Source organism: Microtus pennsylvanicus, chromosome 5, assembly GCF_037038515.1.
Source record: "Microtus pennsylvanicus isolate mMicPen1 chromosome 5, mMicPen1.hap1, whole genome shotgun sequence".
Lineage (NCBI taxonomy): Eukaryota > Metazoa > Chordata > Mammalia > Rodentia > Cricetidae > Microtus > Microtus pennsylvanicus.
This window is the reverse complement of record NC_134583.1, coordinates 72,794,405-72,808,042: the sequence shown is the minus strand read 5'-3', so window position 1 is coordinate 72,808,042 and position 13,638 is coordinate 72,794,405. Positions and strand designations below refer to the sequence as shown.

Genomic DNA, 13,638 nt, shown 5'->3' with positions numbered 1-13,638 from the left:
TATCTGCGTCACATTTGGCAAGTAGTTCTCTGAAATAATTTCTGGCATGTAAAGTAGAACTTTGAAATTAGACATTTTGAGGTTTTTTTTTTTTTATGTTCAGTATGGTCTTTGGCAGTTTACAATATTGGTCTAGAAAACACCCAGTCATACAAAATTGTTTGCAAAAGTTTACCCAAGTCAGGAGTCTGATTAGAAATTCAGAAAGTTTAATGTTGCTTTGAAAAATACTTCTGCACAACAGTATCTCTCTCATCACAAAAAGAAGAAATAATATCTGATAAGTCGGTGGTTTGCTGAAAGCACAGATATCTTCTGTTTCCTTGTCGTAGATCTTCCAAAAAATCTGCTTTGAGCTTGTTAAGGTCTTCTGCTAGACGCTTCAAGTTATTAAGAGGTATTTTCTCATCTAAAATAAAAGATATTCTCAGGTTATTTCTATAAGTCAGTTTGGGCTGCCTATTGCCATCTGATTACATCAAACAGGCCAGATTCTCCAATAAACAATTAGGTGCATTGTAATAATTAATGGACAAGAAATAACATTAATGTGATCTAGCAAAGTCATCTAAAGCAAGAGCCACAAGCAGTTTAAGTAGCTACTCTGGTGTATGAGCCGAAGACAAACACAAAAGGATATATATTTTTAAGATTTTATTTATTTTTATATATTTGAATGTTTTTCCTGCATGTATATATGAGCATCCTACCATGCCTAATGCTCATAAAGGCTAGAAGAGGGCATAAGATCTATTATCGATGAGTTATCGATGAGCCACCACATCAGTGCTGGGAGCCGAACACAGGTCTGCAAAGAACACAAGTGCTCTTAACTACAGACCCATCTCTCTAGCCCCCTAAAAAGACCTTTCTTTCTTTCTTTCTCTTTCTTTCTTTCTTTTTTTTTTTGAGAAAGATTCTCACTCTGTAGCACTGGCTGGTCTGGAATTCACTATGTAGATCAACCTGACCCTAAACCCTAAACTCATATAGCTGGCATCCTTCTGTTTCTTAAGTGCCAGGATTAAAGGCTTGCAATGCCACACTGGACTTTTTGAGCCAGGATACCTCTTTTCCATCTTTTGCTTTCAAAAATAAAATGACAATTTGGTTTTTTGAAGCTGATAAATAATACATTTGAACAGCTGTCCCAAGTAACTTTTCTATGATGATGGAAATGTGCCACCAGGCACTGCCATATGGGTAGTGTTACTGAGCATCTGAAATTAGCTTTATTGAGATATAACTTACCATAAGTGTATCAGTGTAAAATGTGATGGTTTAGCTTGCATAGTGGCACACTCTTTTAATCCCAGCACTGGGGAGGCAGAGGCAGGTAGAGCTGTGAGTTCAAGCCAGCCTGGTCCACAGTGAGTTCTACGACAGCCTGAGGTACCCTGTCTATAGACTACTCACATATGTGCAGTCACCAGCATAGTTAGTTTTGCAACACTTTCGCAGCTTAAAAGCAACCTGTATCCCTGACAGTTGCCCTTCCTAATCTACCGCTAATCCTTCTGCTGTGATTTCCAGCTCTGGATGTTCATATGACCTTTTCCAGTTGGGATGTTCTCAAGGATCCCCCCGTTCTCTCCGGGCCAGTATTCTAGTTCTTTTTGTAGTCACACAACATTCTTGTATGGGTGACCTCATTGTATTTCTCCATTTATAAGGAGATGGGCAGCTGGGTTGTTTCTACATTTTGGCTGTTATGAATAGTTCTGCTATAAACAGGCATTGTATCAACATTAAGTTTTCATCTCTCTCAAACCTATCACCATGGAGCAGAATAGCTGGACCACGTGGTAATACATTAGAAGAACTGCCTGGCTGTTTCCAAAGCAGCTGTGCATCATTCTGTATTTCCACCAGTAGGGTGTGAGGGCTCTGATTTGTCCACAACTCCATCAAATCTTGGACCTTCTCATTTTGGCCATTCTAATGGCTGTGGAGTGGTATATCCTATGGTTTTGATCTGTATTTTGCTGTTCACTAAATTTTAACATGTCTTCATTTGAATGTTGATATTTCTGTATCTCCCTTGGGAGAAAGATGTCTATTTAGATATTTGTCCATTTTAAGATTGGGTTACTTGTGTGTTACTGCATAGTAAAGGGTTCTCTATATATTTATATTTATATATTCAGGTTTCTCATGAAATATTTGCAAGTGTTTTATCCCATATGTGGGCTGTCATCTCACTTTCTTGATGGCAGAGAAATTCAATTTTTAGTTTTATTCAGGCACACATCTAGAAACTAGTACCACTCCTCTCTCCCCCAGAAGAGCCTGCATTTTCCAAAAGGCAAATGGCTGAGGGAAAAACTGAATGGTTTCTGCTTTGTTCTAATTCCGCTGCCATTTCTGTTCCAATCCTGTTAGAAGTTTTGGATTGTAGTTCATTAATGAGTGGCAATGGGTATTCTAAAATGAGAAAATAAAACATTCCATTAAGTATGAGGATGTGTTTGTGAAACTTGTTTCCACACGTGCCTCCGTTTACACACTATATCACACACTGTTGGTACAGTTAACACTCTGTCCTTTTCGGTGTCCTCAGCTGTTATGAAGGTAACGGTAAAGGCGGGGTGTATAACAACGGACTGGAATCAGAATTAACCTCCTCTCAGGTTGCCCTCCAATTTAGCAGCCTGTTCAGCCTCGGGAAAGTTACTTGATTCCCTGTGAATCTCCATTTTTTTCTCATTTATAAAATTACACCAGCCTTACGTGATTGTAAAGAGTGGCGTATCAAAGGGGTTAAATGTTAGCTGTTCCTTTCTTTTTAAAACAAATTTTAAACACAGTGTGGAGTTAAAAGTTCAAAACTTAAAGCAATATTGAAAAGCTATACTTACCACATATCTGAAACATTTTTTTTTAAAAAATACTATTCCTATTTATAATAAGTGACCTTGTTCAAATTCCATGCTTGTCTGACCCCTAACCCTGGAGTACCTTTAACCTCTAAGCTACCTCTCCAGCACCCTAATTACTCTTAAAATTACTTAAAATTTTAAATACTTAAATCTTAAAATACTTAAAATTATTCTTTAGGGGACTGACATATATTCATATAATTAATTACCTTTTTGTCTGTCTCCTCACTAAAATATTCTGCTTCCTATTGATTCCCTGGTATCTAAGGAAAATTCTAGTGAAAAAAAAAAGACCACTCAATAAAAATGACTGAAATGGGATAAATACCCAGTTCCAGGGATGGTCTAGCTGTGTAACCATACAGCAGCTGTTAAACTGAAATGCGGATCCTAAGCTCTGGTGTCAAGGAAGTGGCAGCAACAGAGAGCACCCCAGCCACTAAAGAATCAGACCGCATACCTTTGGCTTCCTTCATTGTCTGAGAGATGGTTCTGCGGAGTGTTTCATCAGCTTGATGGAGGATGTTAGTAGAACAAATAATTCTGTCTGTTTCCTGTGTAATATAGACACTGTTACTGGGAATAGTTTATAAAATAAATGACCAAGGTCTACACTCATTTGAAGGGACCAAAAGATAAGCCACAGTGGCTTTTCTGTTTTGTTTTTTTTCTTCGTAGAAGATCCAAATGAATCATGTCCAGTTGTAAAGCTGCTGGTGAGTGTGTAATAACTGGCTTTCTAGAAAGAAAAACTTCCTCCAACCTATATGTAGTGTTTCTGTGCTTTGATGGTGTAAATACTTCCATCACTGTCTGCTTTTAGTCACCAATGTAAGGTTCCAGCATTTCTGATCATTTCCCATGGGGCTTTGACCAGCAGGCACAGGCCCTCAGCAGCTCACCGACGGGATGTCAGAAGCCAGAGGCTGGTGCAGTGCCATCCTGCTAACAGTCTGCCGTTCACTTTTCTCTTGCTATCAGCTCAAAATGTCTCCCAGCAAAAAAGCTATTCCTTCTCATTTGCACCAAGTCTAACTGGCGTATTTACCTTTTGTTCCGTATTGTCCTCAACACATTTTATGGGATTTTCCAAAGCAGTAAGCAACAAATCAGTCACCTCCAGGCTACAGAGAAAGTGAGATACAGTATAATCAATCTTTCTATAAAACATTTGCTTTTTAAAGAACCTGCATTAATAAAACTATATAGGATGCAGAAGAGCAAAACTGTCATTCAGGGTCCTTATTGAAAGGGAAAAAACGTAGTGATTTGGAAGCCATCTTCCATTTGTAAAATATTAAGTGAAACTCAAATTAGAAACCATTTCTACCTCATAAAAGGCTAATTTACATCCTGGACTATAGGCTTTTAAAACTATTATAGTCCCTAGAGAAAGATATTGTTTACTTTTGGCTTCTGCTTATTTACTAGAATAAGGACTAACAAATTTCCTCATTTGCCAAGGGTCCCTAGAGAACTCAGAATTCATTCATTCAGTAAATATATATTGAATATCTCATATGCAAACATTGGAAAGCTACATTTGTGAAACTGCTAATCTAGGGGTATAACATAATGCCCAAGCACTCTACTCCTGAAAATGGAATGGACTGCGACAGGTAAACCACTGAGCACAAATGTAACCCTGGACAGTGTTAAGTGGCTATGTGAAGACAACAGAGTGATTGTGCTGAGAGACTGGGTAGTCAGATAGCCATTACTCACTCCAGTTAAATGGCTGAGCCAGGCAGTTAGCGCAAACTGGACCACAAACACCAGGGCCCGAGAAGAACAAGCTTTTTGTGCCCAGAGTATAGGAAGCTGGTTTGGGGTGGTGGCAGGATGATTATTAGGACATGTAAGTCTTAAGTAGAAGTTGGGTTTTACTTAGAGTACAGGGGCCAGGGGTGAAGTTATAAGCCAGGGAGTGTACAATGTAACATCTCCACCTTGATCCTTCTCATTTGGAGTTCAGGCTCTAGAATGTGACTACGCTGGGTCCCATGGTTCTGCCACTTGCTTTCTGGGCATGTTACTTGGTTTATCTGGGCCTTAGTTATCCCAGCATAAAATGAAATTTTTATGCAATTTTTTTTACCCTTAAAGGGTTGTGAAGATGGAATAACACTGTAAAGTGTCCAGAAGCACAGCCAGTATGTGTACCAAGTAGTTACGATTATTTTATAAGCCAGGATAAGTTAAATTTATATTACCTCTCAGTTTGTATTTTTCAAACTCTACACTTGACACTAACCCCAATCAGTTGCCCTGGGGCTATTGCATAGGTACAAGTGACCAAGTTCATAAGATCTGGGGCAAAACTGCAAATTACAGTAAGGGCTGAAAGTAACGACAGAAGCCCACACTCTGCTGGCCTGCGTCTCACTGACGTCAAGGAAGTGAAGATCAACTGATACCATTCTAACAGTACCTCAAGCAGCCACTTACTGCCAAAGGAAGAATATATACAGGTGCCCCAGAAAGGACAGCAATCCATTGATTGCTACCTACCTACAATCGCAGAAATTGGGAGGCTGAAGCAGGATCATGAGTTCGGGACCAGCCTGGGCTACATTCTGAGACCCTGTTTTAGAAAACTGGAAACCTCGCCAGTGGCTTATTTCCTCAACTGTATAAACAATAGTAATCTAAGTGCTAGTTCTGTTTTGTTTTGGGTATGTGAAATTTATAAACTATATAGAAACCATACAGAGAAATCTGTCCAAGGAATGAATCTGTCTTAAAGCCAGCATGACACAATATCCCTAAAGGTGCAACAGTGGCAGTAACTTGGCAGAAACCAACAGCTGTCTAACTGGACTTAAGGTCCACTCAACAGGAAGGAAATCATGCCTGGTACTGGAAACCTGGGGCTGGTGAGGCTATGGATCTTAGACGAGAACCTGCTGCCACCATTTTAGTAAAAGAGCATAGTTTCCCAACAGCACTCTAGATTCTATCCTTATTCTCACACATGAGTGCAGCTTGCACCCCGCATCACAGAAGTTTCTCTTTCCAGCCAATTGAGACCAACAAGAGCAACTTGTTGTCTGGCCTCAGTGGATACATCTACAACACAATTCCTGTACTCAGGGTTCAGGTGACACAGAAGAGGAGACAGAAAGATCCTAAGAGCCAGTGGATCAGAAAATGTGATGTGAGATTATGTCTCCTAGCAGTGACAGAGAAGCCACACCCATGATTATCTCGACAATTTACCTGCTCAAATAAAGATCTGAACTATGACAACACGCTCACTTGGAAGGGGGAATTCTTATGGGACCTGTCCCTAGACAAAGAACTATAGGCAACTAATGATTGCTGAGAAAGAGAGAATGAGAATTAATCTTCCCTAGGGATGAGCCCCCTAATTCCAACACCAAGTTGTGAGCCTTGAAAATCACATACATACAATCAACACTAAACAGACTCAGCAAGTTGTATTTATATACTGTGTGTATAAATATATATAATATAAATATATTTATCATTTATTATATAAATATATACACACATATATGTACATATGACAATAATAAGCCATAAATTTGAGAAGCAATGGGGGGGAAGTGAGGAAATTTCAAATATATAAACATATATATGTATATATAAAACCAAACTTAAAAATTAAACTAAAAAATGCACAATGTATCTTAAGATCTACACTATTCAACAGCACAGTTTGTAGCCATGTGAGGCTATATTAAATTGACTAAAAACTCAGCTATTCAATTGCATTAGATACAGTTAAATGTTCGATAACACTCATGACTAGCTGCTCCCATACTAGACAGCAGAAAATATTTCCATCATTTATGAAATTTCTAAAAGAAATATACTGCTCCAAAGTTCTCCAGACATATTGCCAATGGAAACCAAGTCCCCAGAGTCTGCAAGCTTCACAAACACAAGGGCAGGGTAACCACTAAAAACCCCTTCTTAGTTTATTACAACTTAAAACTTTTTGGGAGTACTAGATTTCAGGCTATGGCTTAGCACAAGCTATGCAGGTGTTTGACCACTGAGCTGTACCTCTAGCTCAGATGTATAGGAAAACACTTCACAACCTATTTAGGCAACTTTAACAAGACTACCAAAAGGCAGGGCTTCTACCTAGACTGTCTGGTCAGCAAGCCCCACCCAGTGCTGGGACCACAGACGTGAGTAGCTATGCCCCACTTTATCAGTGCTGGGGATCTGAGTTCAGGTCTAGTGCACCAAGCCCTTTACCCACTGGGGTATCTCCCCAGCCTGAGACATTACAACTTGGACAGTTAAAAGCAGACATTTATAAAGAAACTTGGGGGCTGGAGAGATGGCTCAGTGGTTAAGAGCATTGCTCTTCCAAAGGTCCTGAGTTCAATTCCCAGCAACCACATGGTGGCTCACAACCATCTGGAATGAGGTCTGGTGCCCTCTTCTGGCCTGCAGACATACACACAGAATATCGTATACATAATAAGTAAATAAATATTAAAAAAAAAAAGAAACTTGGATTCAAATCTCAGCTGTTCTCAGTTTAGCTTCTTCCTCCACACAACTCCCCAAGGCCTGTGGGCAAATGGCCAGTCCCACACAGTTAAGCATGTTCTACAGGGTACCCACGGGAGAACACTAAGATGACGTAGAATAGACTACCTGGCCTCCAAGGAACATGATGAACTCTGAATTACGAGGCTGTTGTGTTCCCAGGCATTTTTCTCACTGTTGGGCTTTTCTATCTTCCTCTCCATGAGGCGGATGGTCTCATTAGGTAGTGGCTGGGGTCTCTGGCCGTTCCTCAGCAAACATGTTTCCAGGGGACAATCTAAAAAGAGCTGGCAAAAGCCCAGTGAATCTGAAAACAGGTTTAAAATCACCAAATTACTGACCTGTCTCTCAAGAAATGTGAAATAAATATATACTAGTCCCACAAGAAGCAGGGAAAATTCCACTTGCAATACTGAAAAGCCACTTTAAAAATTAAATCCATATAGACCTAATTCAATTAAATGGCCACTAAAGGCAGCTGTGATTTCATATATGTGAATCGATGTTTCCATGTATAAAAAAAAAAAGTCTTAATTACATTTCCGAGCCAGTTGGTAGACTTCATATCTCATACTTTGGTAATAAAAGTTGTCATCTAACACCAAAAACAAACGTCTAGAAGCAGCAGTTTTTGCCAAGAGCTGGCAAGGCTGAGCCTCATGTGCTGCAGAAAAGATCAAATCCTGTTTTTTTAAGCAAGTTATAAAATCTTCCCACATGGTTTCAGTCCTGTTGGGTGGGGCAGACATCTGACCCCCACTAATGACCGCGACGAGGAAACATTCCAGGTGCTTTAACAGTTCTTGTCGAAACATTTTCCACTGGGATGGCTACAAAACAACAACAAAGAATTGAATTTTATTTTAGGCTTTAGCCATCAGGCTGGTCATCTTGTTTTATTGCCACCCTGACCACGTTTAAAATTTCAGCCCACAGTACTGAGACATTGGAAGTTCTCAACAGACACCTTGTTTCTTACACCTTCCTGTCTTCATAGATCCTGCACCCTCTGCCTGGAATATCCCCAGTGCCGCCAGAGCTGTGTGAAGCCTTCTCAGATTCGACCATGAAGAAGACAATGCGGCCCCATTCTGTACACTGTCCCTACTCTATCGGGGCTTCCATCAGTTATCTCTATCTAGATATATCACCTTCATAGCGCTCCCCGCTAGATCACGTGGCCTCCAGCAGAGGCTGGCAGGTGTTCCAGAAATGGATGTTCAGTGAATGAATGAGGGAGTGAGCCCTTTACCACACAGAACAAAGGAGCCAAAATCAATATCCTACTGAACTAAAACAACCTAAGATGTAACAATGTTGGTTTGTCCTTGAAATGAAAAGGGGTACCAACTGCTAGGTAAGTCAGTTGAAGGTCCTCAACTCACAGCAACTGGACTGTGAGATTGGGAAAGCTGGCAGGAACAGATAGGGGGGAGGAAATAAGGAGCCTGAGAATACATGTGATCTTGTTTGGTGAGAGGTGGTGGGGAACACTGTAGTTCTGAAGTCAAGGCTGGAGGAAATACAGAAGGACCGGAGATGAATCCTCCTGCCTTGTCCACATGCAAGCACACCAGACAGACCAACTGAGAAGGAAATCTGTGCCACTTCCTACAGGGTGGAGATTTTCTAATCGCAGTGATCAAGAAGGGGGAGTTCTATTCACAGTAATAAGGTGAAGGAAAAATAATCCGGATGAGTAACTTTTATCTTTATCCAAAGCGGTGAGAGTACTATCATACAAGTAACTCCCAATTACAATACTGCTCCCTGCCCCCGCAACCAAAACTGAAGCAGCAGACAAATTCTGGAGAAATCTAGAATTTTTTTCACCTAATGAATACATGTATCTTTGTACACACATACAGAATGAAGTCATCCTATTTGCCTTTAATTCATGTGACACTCAAGCACTAACCATCATATGTAACAATTCAAGATTTCCGAAGATTCCAGAAGCCTGCTATAGAGTAAGTATGCAAGTGGAGACTGGACCCTTCTCCACAGGGTCTGCTTCCGTGTACGTCTACCAGAGGTGCACCTCACTGGGATCTAAGTGCAGGGATTAAGAAGTATATCCGTGGGGCACACAATTCAAGTCTATTACTCCGTTTAGCTGTCAACCCAGAAAGCACCACCTTTTCCAATACTAGTGGCAGACCAACCCTGGAGGGACCTAGAAATTTGTCAATGATCACTTTCGTTCTTTATACTCATTGGAAGTTCCAAAATGGTACAACTACCCAAGGGATTGTTATCCAGAGGTATCTGACTAGGACATCCACCTTGTAAACTAAACTCTGCCATAGGATTTGGAGGTGGCACCTGTAGTCCCAGATACAGTAAGAGGCGGGGCCAGAATAATCCTTGAGCCCTGGAGTTTGGGATCAACCCGTACAACATAGTTAGGCCTTATCTTAAGCGCCACTGCATAGAATAAGCAATATGTGAACGGCCCAAACTTGCATAAAACCTTTACAAAGCATGGCCCTCAGCGCTATACACTATTATTCCAAGCACAGGTCTACGTCTCCTAGACACGACCTAACCAGCTCCCTTCGTCTCGATCAGGCCTCCCCTCCTACACTGGCACTGCTGAGTCGGGATCCAGGGAGGCTCGCCGTCATCAGCCCACAGCCCCACTGCTTCTGCCGGGACTGCACACCCGCCCGCCCCCTCCCGGTGCTGACCCGAGGTTGTGTGCTAACGTCATCCGGGAGCGCGGGGGGCAGCACATCGTCGTAGGAGAGGACGCCCACTGCCCAGCTCCGCTCCTGCCGCAGCCGGAGGGCCAGCGCACGAGCGAAGGTCGACTTTCCGGCCGCCGGCAAGCCGCAGAGGACGCACAGTGCCAGCTTCGGCCGCCCGTCAACGCTGACCTCCCCAGCCGCCGCCGCAGTCTTCATGTCTTCCGCTGCGGCCTGCAGAAACCTTTGCGCCTGTTGCGCACGCGCTGTGCACCAGCACCATGCTGCGCCCTCTGGCGACAATGGAGGAACAAGCGGGCCCGGAAAGGATGCCTTTGTCCAGGCGCCTTCTGGACCAAGTGAAGGACTGGTGTCAGCTGTCCCTAACGCCAGTACCCCAGGCCCGGGAGGCATCGACCCTTTTTTTTTTTTCGTACTTTCTGGACACTCTTAAAGGACCCCTGAGTTAGGTTTACTACCAATAGAATCATCCTTCTTGCCCCACCTTCAAGCCATTAGGACTTTGCATTTTGGTTTGGTTACAATGAGGTTTCTCTGTCCAGGAAAATCTCAGGAGACTTGAAACTTCTTAAGGAAGGCTCTGAGGGTAAAGAGCGGGAAGTCAGACAGCAGGAGGCGAAGCGAGGACAGCCTATTTTCTGCCTTCCCTGAGCTTGATAAGAGCAAGGGTTGAGTATTCGTTATTGAGTCTTGGTGCCGCCAGGCGGCAGCAAGGGAGAAGAAATAAAGACAGGAAACACACATCCTTAGATTTTACCTCCAACACATGCAGGAAGAGAAAGAACATAGGGATTATAGATAGATTTTAAAAAACAAAGGTAGCGAGCTGGGAGTTGGGACACAAGCCCATCATCCCAGCACTTGAAAGGCAGACGCAGGAGGGGCAAGTGTTCGAGATATTCTACATGAGACCCTCTCTCAAACTCCTTAACCCTCCTAAAAAAACACAAACCACCAAGAACTACCAAACAAGAAAAATGTTGTGTGTGTGGTGTAAGAAATACTGAATTCAGTCCGGTGCTCCAATGTGGGTCTCTGTCTCCTTTCATTGCCTGATGAAGGTTAATCTCCAGGAGGATGACTATATGTTTTTCTTTGGGTTCACTTTATTTAGCTTCTCTAGGATCACGAATTATAGGCTCGATGTCCTTTATTTATGACTAGAAACCAATTATGAGTGAGTACATCCTATGTTCCTCTTTTTGGGTCTGGCTTACCTCACTCCCAAGGTCCAAATCAGGAGCAGAAGGAGAGAGAGCACAAGCAAGGAACTCAGGACCACGAGGGGTGCACCCACACACTGAGACAATGGGGATGTTCCATCGGGAACTCACCAAGGCCAGCTGGACTGGGTCTGAAAAAACATGGGATAAAACCGCACTGGCTGAACATAGCGGACAATGAGGACTGCTGAGAACTCAAGAACAATGGCACTGGGTTTTGATCCTACTGCACGTACTGGCTTTGTGGGAGCCTAGGCTGTTTGGATGCTCACCTTACTAGACCTGGAAGGAGGTGGGAGGTCCTTGGACTTCTCACAGGGCAGGGAACCCTGACTGCTCTTTGGGCTGATGAGGGAGGGGGAGTTGATTAGGGGAGGGGGAGGGAAATGGGAGGTGGTGGCGGGGAGGAGGCAGAAATCTTTAATAAATAAATAAAAAAAGAATAAAAAAGAAATACTGAATTCAGAATTATTTGAGCTGCTTCCCCATCTTGGCTGCTTTTTATAGGCGTATCAACAAAACATCATCCTTGATTCCTTCTTTCCACTCCTTTTACATCCCATCAGTTCCCGGCAGGTAACCAATGAATTTGTGACCCGTGAGGGGAGGAGGGAGGGTAAGTATAGCTATGTGGTTCTAGGCAAGAGGGAAATTATTTTCCTATAACCACTTTGTTGGCACATACACTCCTGGGTAAAAGGCAGGTATATTTAGCCACTAAAATCTCACTACTTAATTAATACCTTTCAAATATGTGTTGATTCATATTCTGAAGGCAGTTTTTTTTTTTTTTGCTATTGCCAAGTTTAGTGTCTAACTTGTGGGCTTAAGGGATCCTTCCACCTGTCTGCCAAGTAGCTAGGGACAACAGGCATGTGTCACTTTGCCCCAGTGAGCACAGATTTGAAATAGTCTCTTAGAGGGCATGAGTTCTTCTGTATCAATAAATTATTGTGATAAAGCTGCTATCTCTAACAAGTCCACACAGTAGAATTGTTCTTAACTTCCCAAGCACAAAACAATTCCTTATCAGCAAGCATGTAGCTGGAAGGGGAAGCAAATATGGAAACTGGCCAAGCCTGGAAATGCAACTCCTTCAAAGGTTGTAATGCAGCAGAGAAGTCAAGTCCATTTTACAACAGAGATTCAAGCTTGGCTATGAACGATAAAGGCTTTTTTTGATTTTGTCAAAACTACTGGAAAGAAATAGTATTCTGGGAGGAGGAGACTGGGAGGAAGGTGGGATCAGAGTTCACCAGGCGTGGTGATGCCGGCTCGGTCAGCAGCATCAGTCATCAGAAGTGACAGAGGGCAGAGAGCAAAGCAGAGGAAGATCTGGAAGGGATGAGAACAGGTTCCTGGCTCAGAAGGAAAAGCCCAGGATGGTTCAAATGAAGGTAGTGCCTCAACATATGACAAGCAGAGATGAAGAAAGGTAACAGCTTTGGAGGAAATGAAGAAATGGTGATTTATTGGCAGGAGTCTTTATGACAAGTGTCTTTAGGTTTCTGATTCATTAGCCTTATTTAAGGAAGTAAAAATCCACACGGTATTAATCTTGTGTACAAAATTGCAAGTTAGTGTTTCTAGAGTATACTTCCCTTTGGAATGTCTACAGATATTAACCTAAGTCATGACCAGAGGAAGCAGGAAATAGTGTGACAGGCCAAGACAATGCAGAGGTTCCTTCATCTTGTACTCCTGCCGAGGCCAGTTCCAGGTACAATCTGATCTTGACACCAGGGAATCCCACAGAAAAATACCCAACTCTATTTATTCTAGAGACCAAAGGTCAGAAGGTCCTAGTTAACTTATCTTAGCTTTTGTCAAAACCGCTTGTTTGTGCGGAACCCCCACCAGCTAACCATTCACCTTAGCTGCCTGTTTGTGCGGAACCGGATAGCTAAATGCTTATTTCAGCTTCTGTTAAACCTGCTTATGCTGCAAAGTCCCCTGCAGCTGCCGAGTCAGATGCCTCAACTTTCAGGTTTCTACCCTTGAAAACCTGTGTTCTGGACACTCGGGGCCACACCTTGGTCCCAGTTGGCTGGAATAAATACTTTGAATCCTGTGACATACAGAAGAGAAATGATGACAATTTAGAATGCGCGAGTTTTACAAAATCTTCATATACTGGGTCTTTGAACATTAAAGGTTGCAATTTCTGGATTTTGTTTCTATTGGTCTTTGATCTTCTTCTTCTTCCTCCTCCTTCTTCTATCTTTTTTTGTTTGTTTGTTTTTGTTTTTCAAGACAGGGTTTCTCTGTGGCTTTGGAGCCTGTCCTGGAACTAGTTCT

General features: G+C 42.4%; 1 protein-coding gene across 1 annotated transcript; it reads right to left on the bottom strand.

The window, feature by feature from the left end:
- Positions 1-192: 192 nt before the first annotated feature.
- Positions 193-10,368, bottom strand: Pstk (phosphoseryl-tRNA kinase). The gene is made up of 6 exons (XM_075972532.1): positions 10,100-10,368; positions 7,948-8,239; positions 7,518-7,716; positions 3,928-4,003; positions 3,340-3,433; positions 193-409 (listed from the first exon to the last, which is right to left on the bottom strand). Exons 1-6 carry the CDS (start codon positions 10,313-10,315, stop codon positions 210-212), a joined length of 1,077 nt encoding a protein of 358 aa, XP_075828647.1. The 5' UTR covers positions 10,316-10,368; the 3' UTR covers positions 193-209.
- Between the last annotated feature and the right edge of the window lie 3,270 nt (positions 10,369-13,638).

Bases quoted from the DNA above. Each gene is read 5' to 3' on its own strand.
- Pstk (XM_075972532.1), bottom strand. From the start codon at position 10,315: ATGAAGACTGCGGCGGCGGCTGGGGAGGTCAGCGTTGACGGGCGGCCG. The intron at 7,717-7,947 runs GTAATTAAGACT...ACCTGTTTTCAG, and splicing joins CTACCAACTGGCTCGGAAAT to ATTCACTGGGCTTTTGCCAG. The intron at 3,434-3,927 runs GTAAATACGCCA...TATATTACACAG, and splicing joins AGGACAATACGGAACAAAAG to GAAACAGACAGAATTATTTG.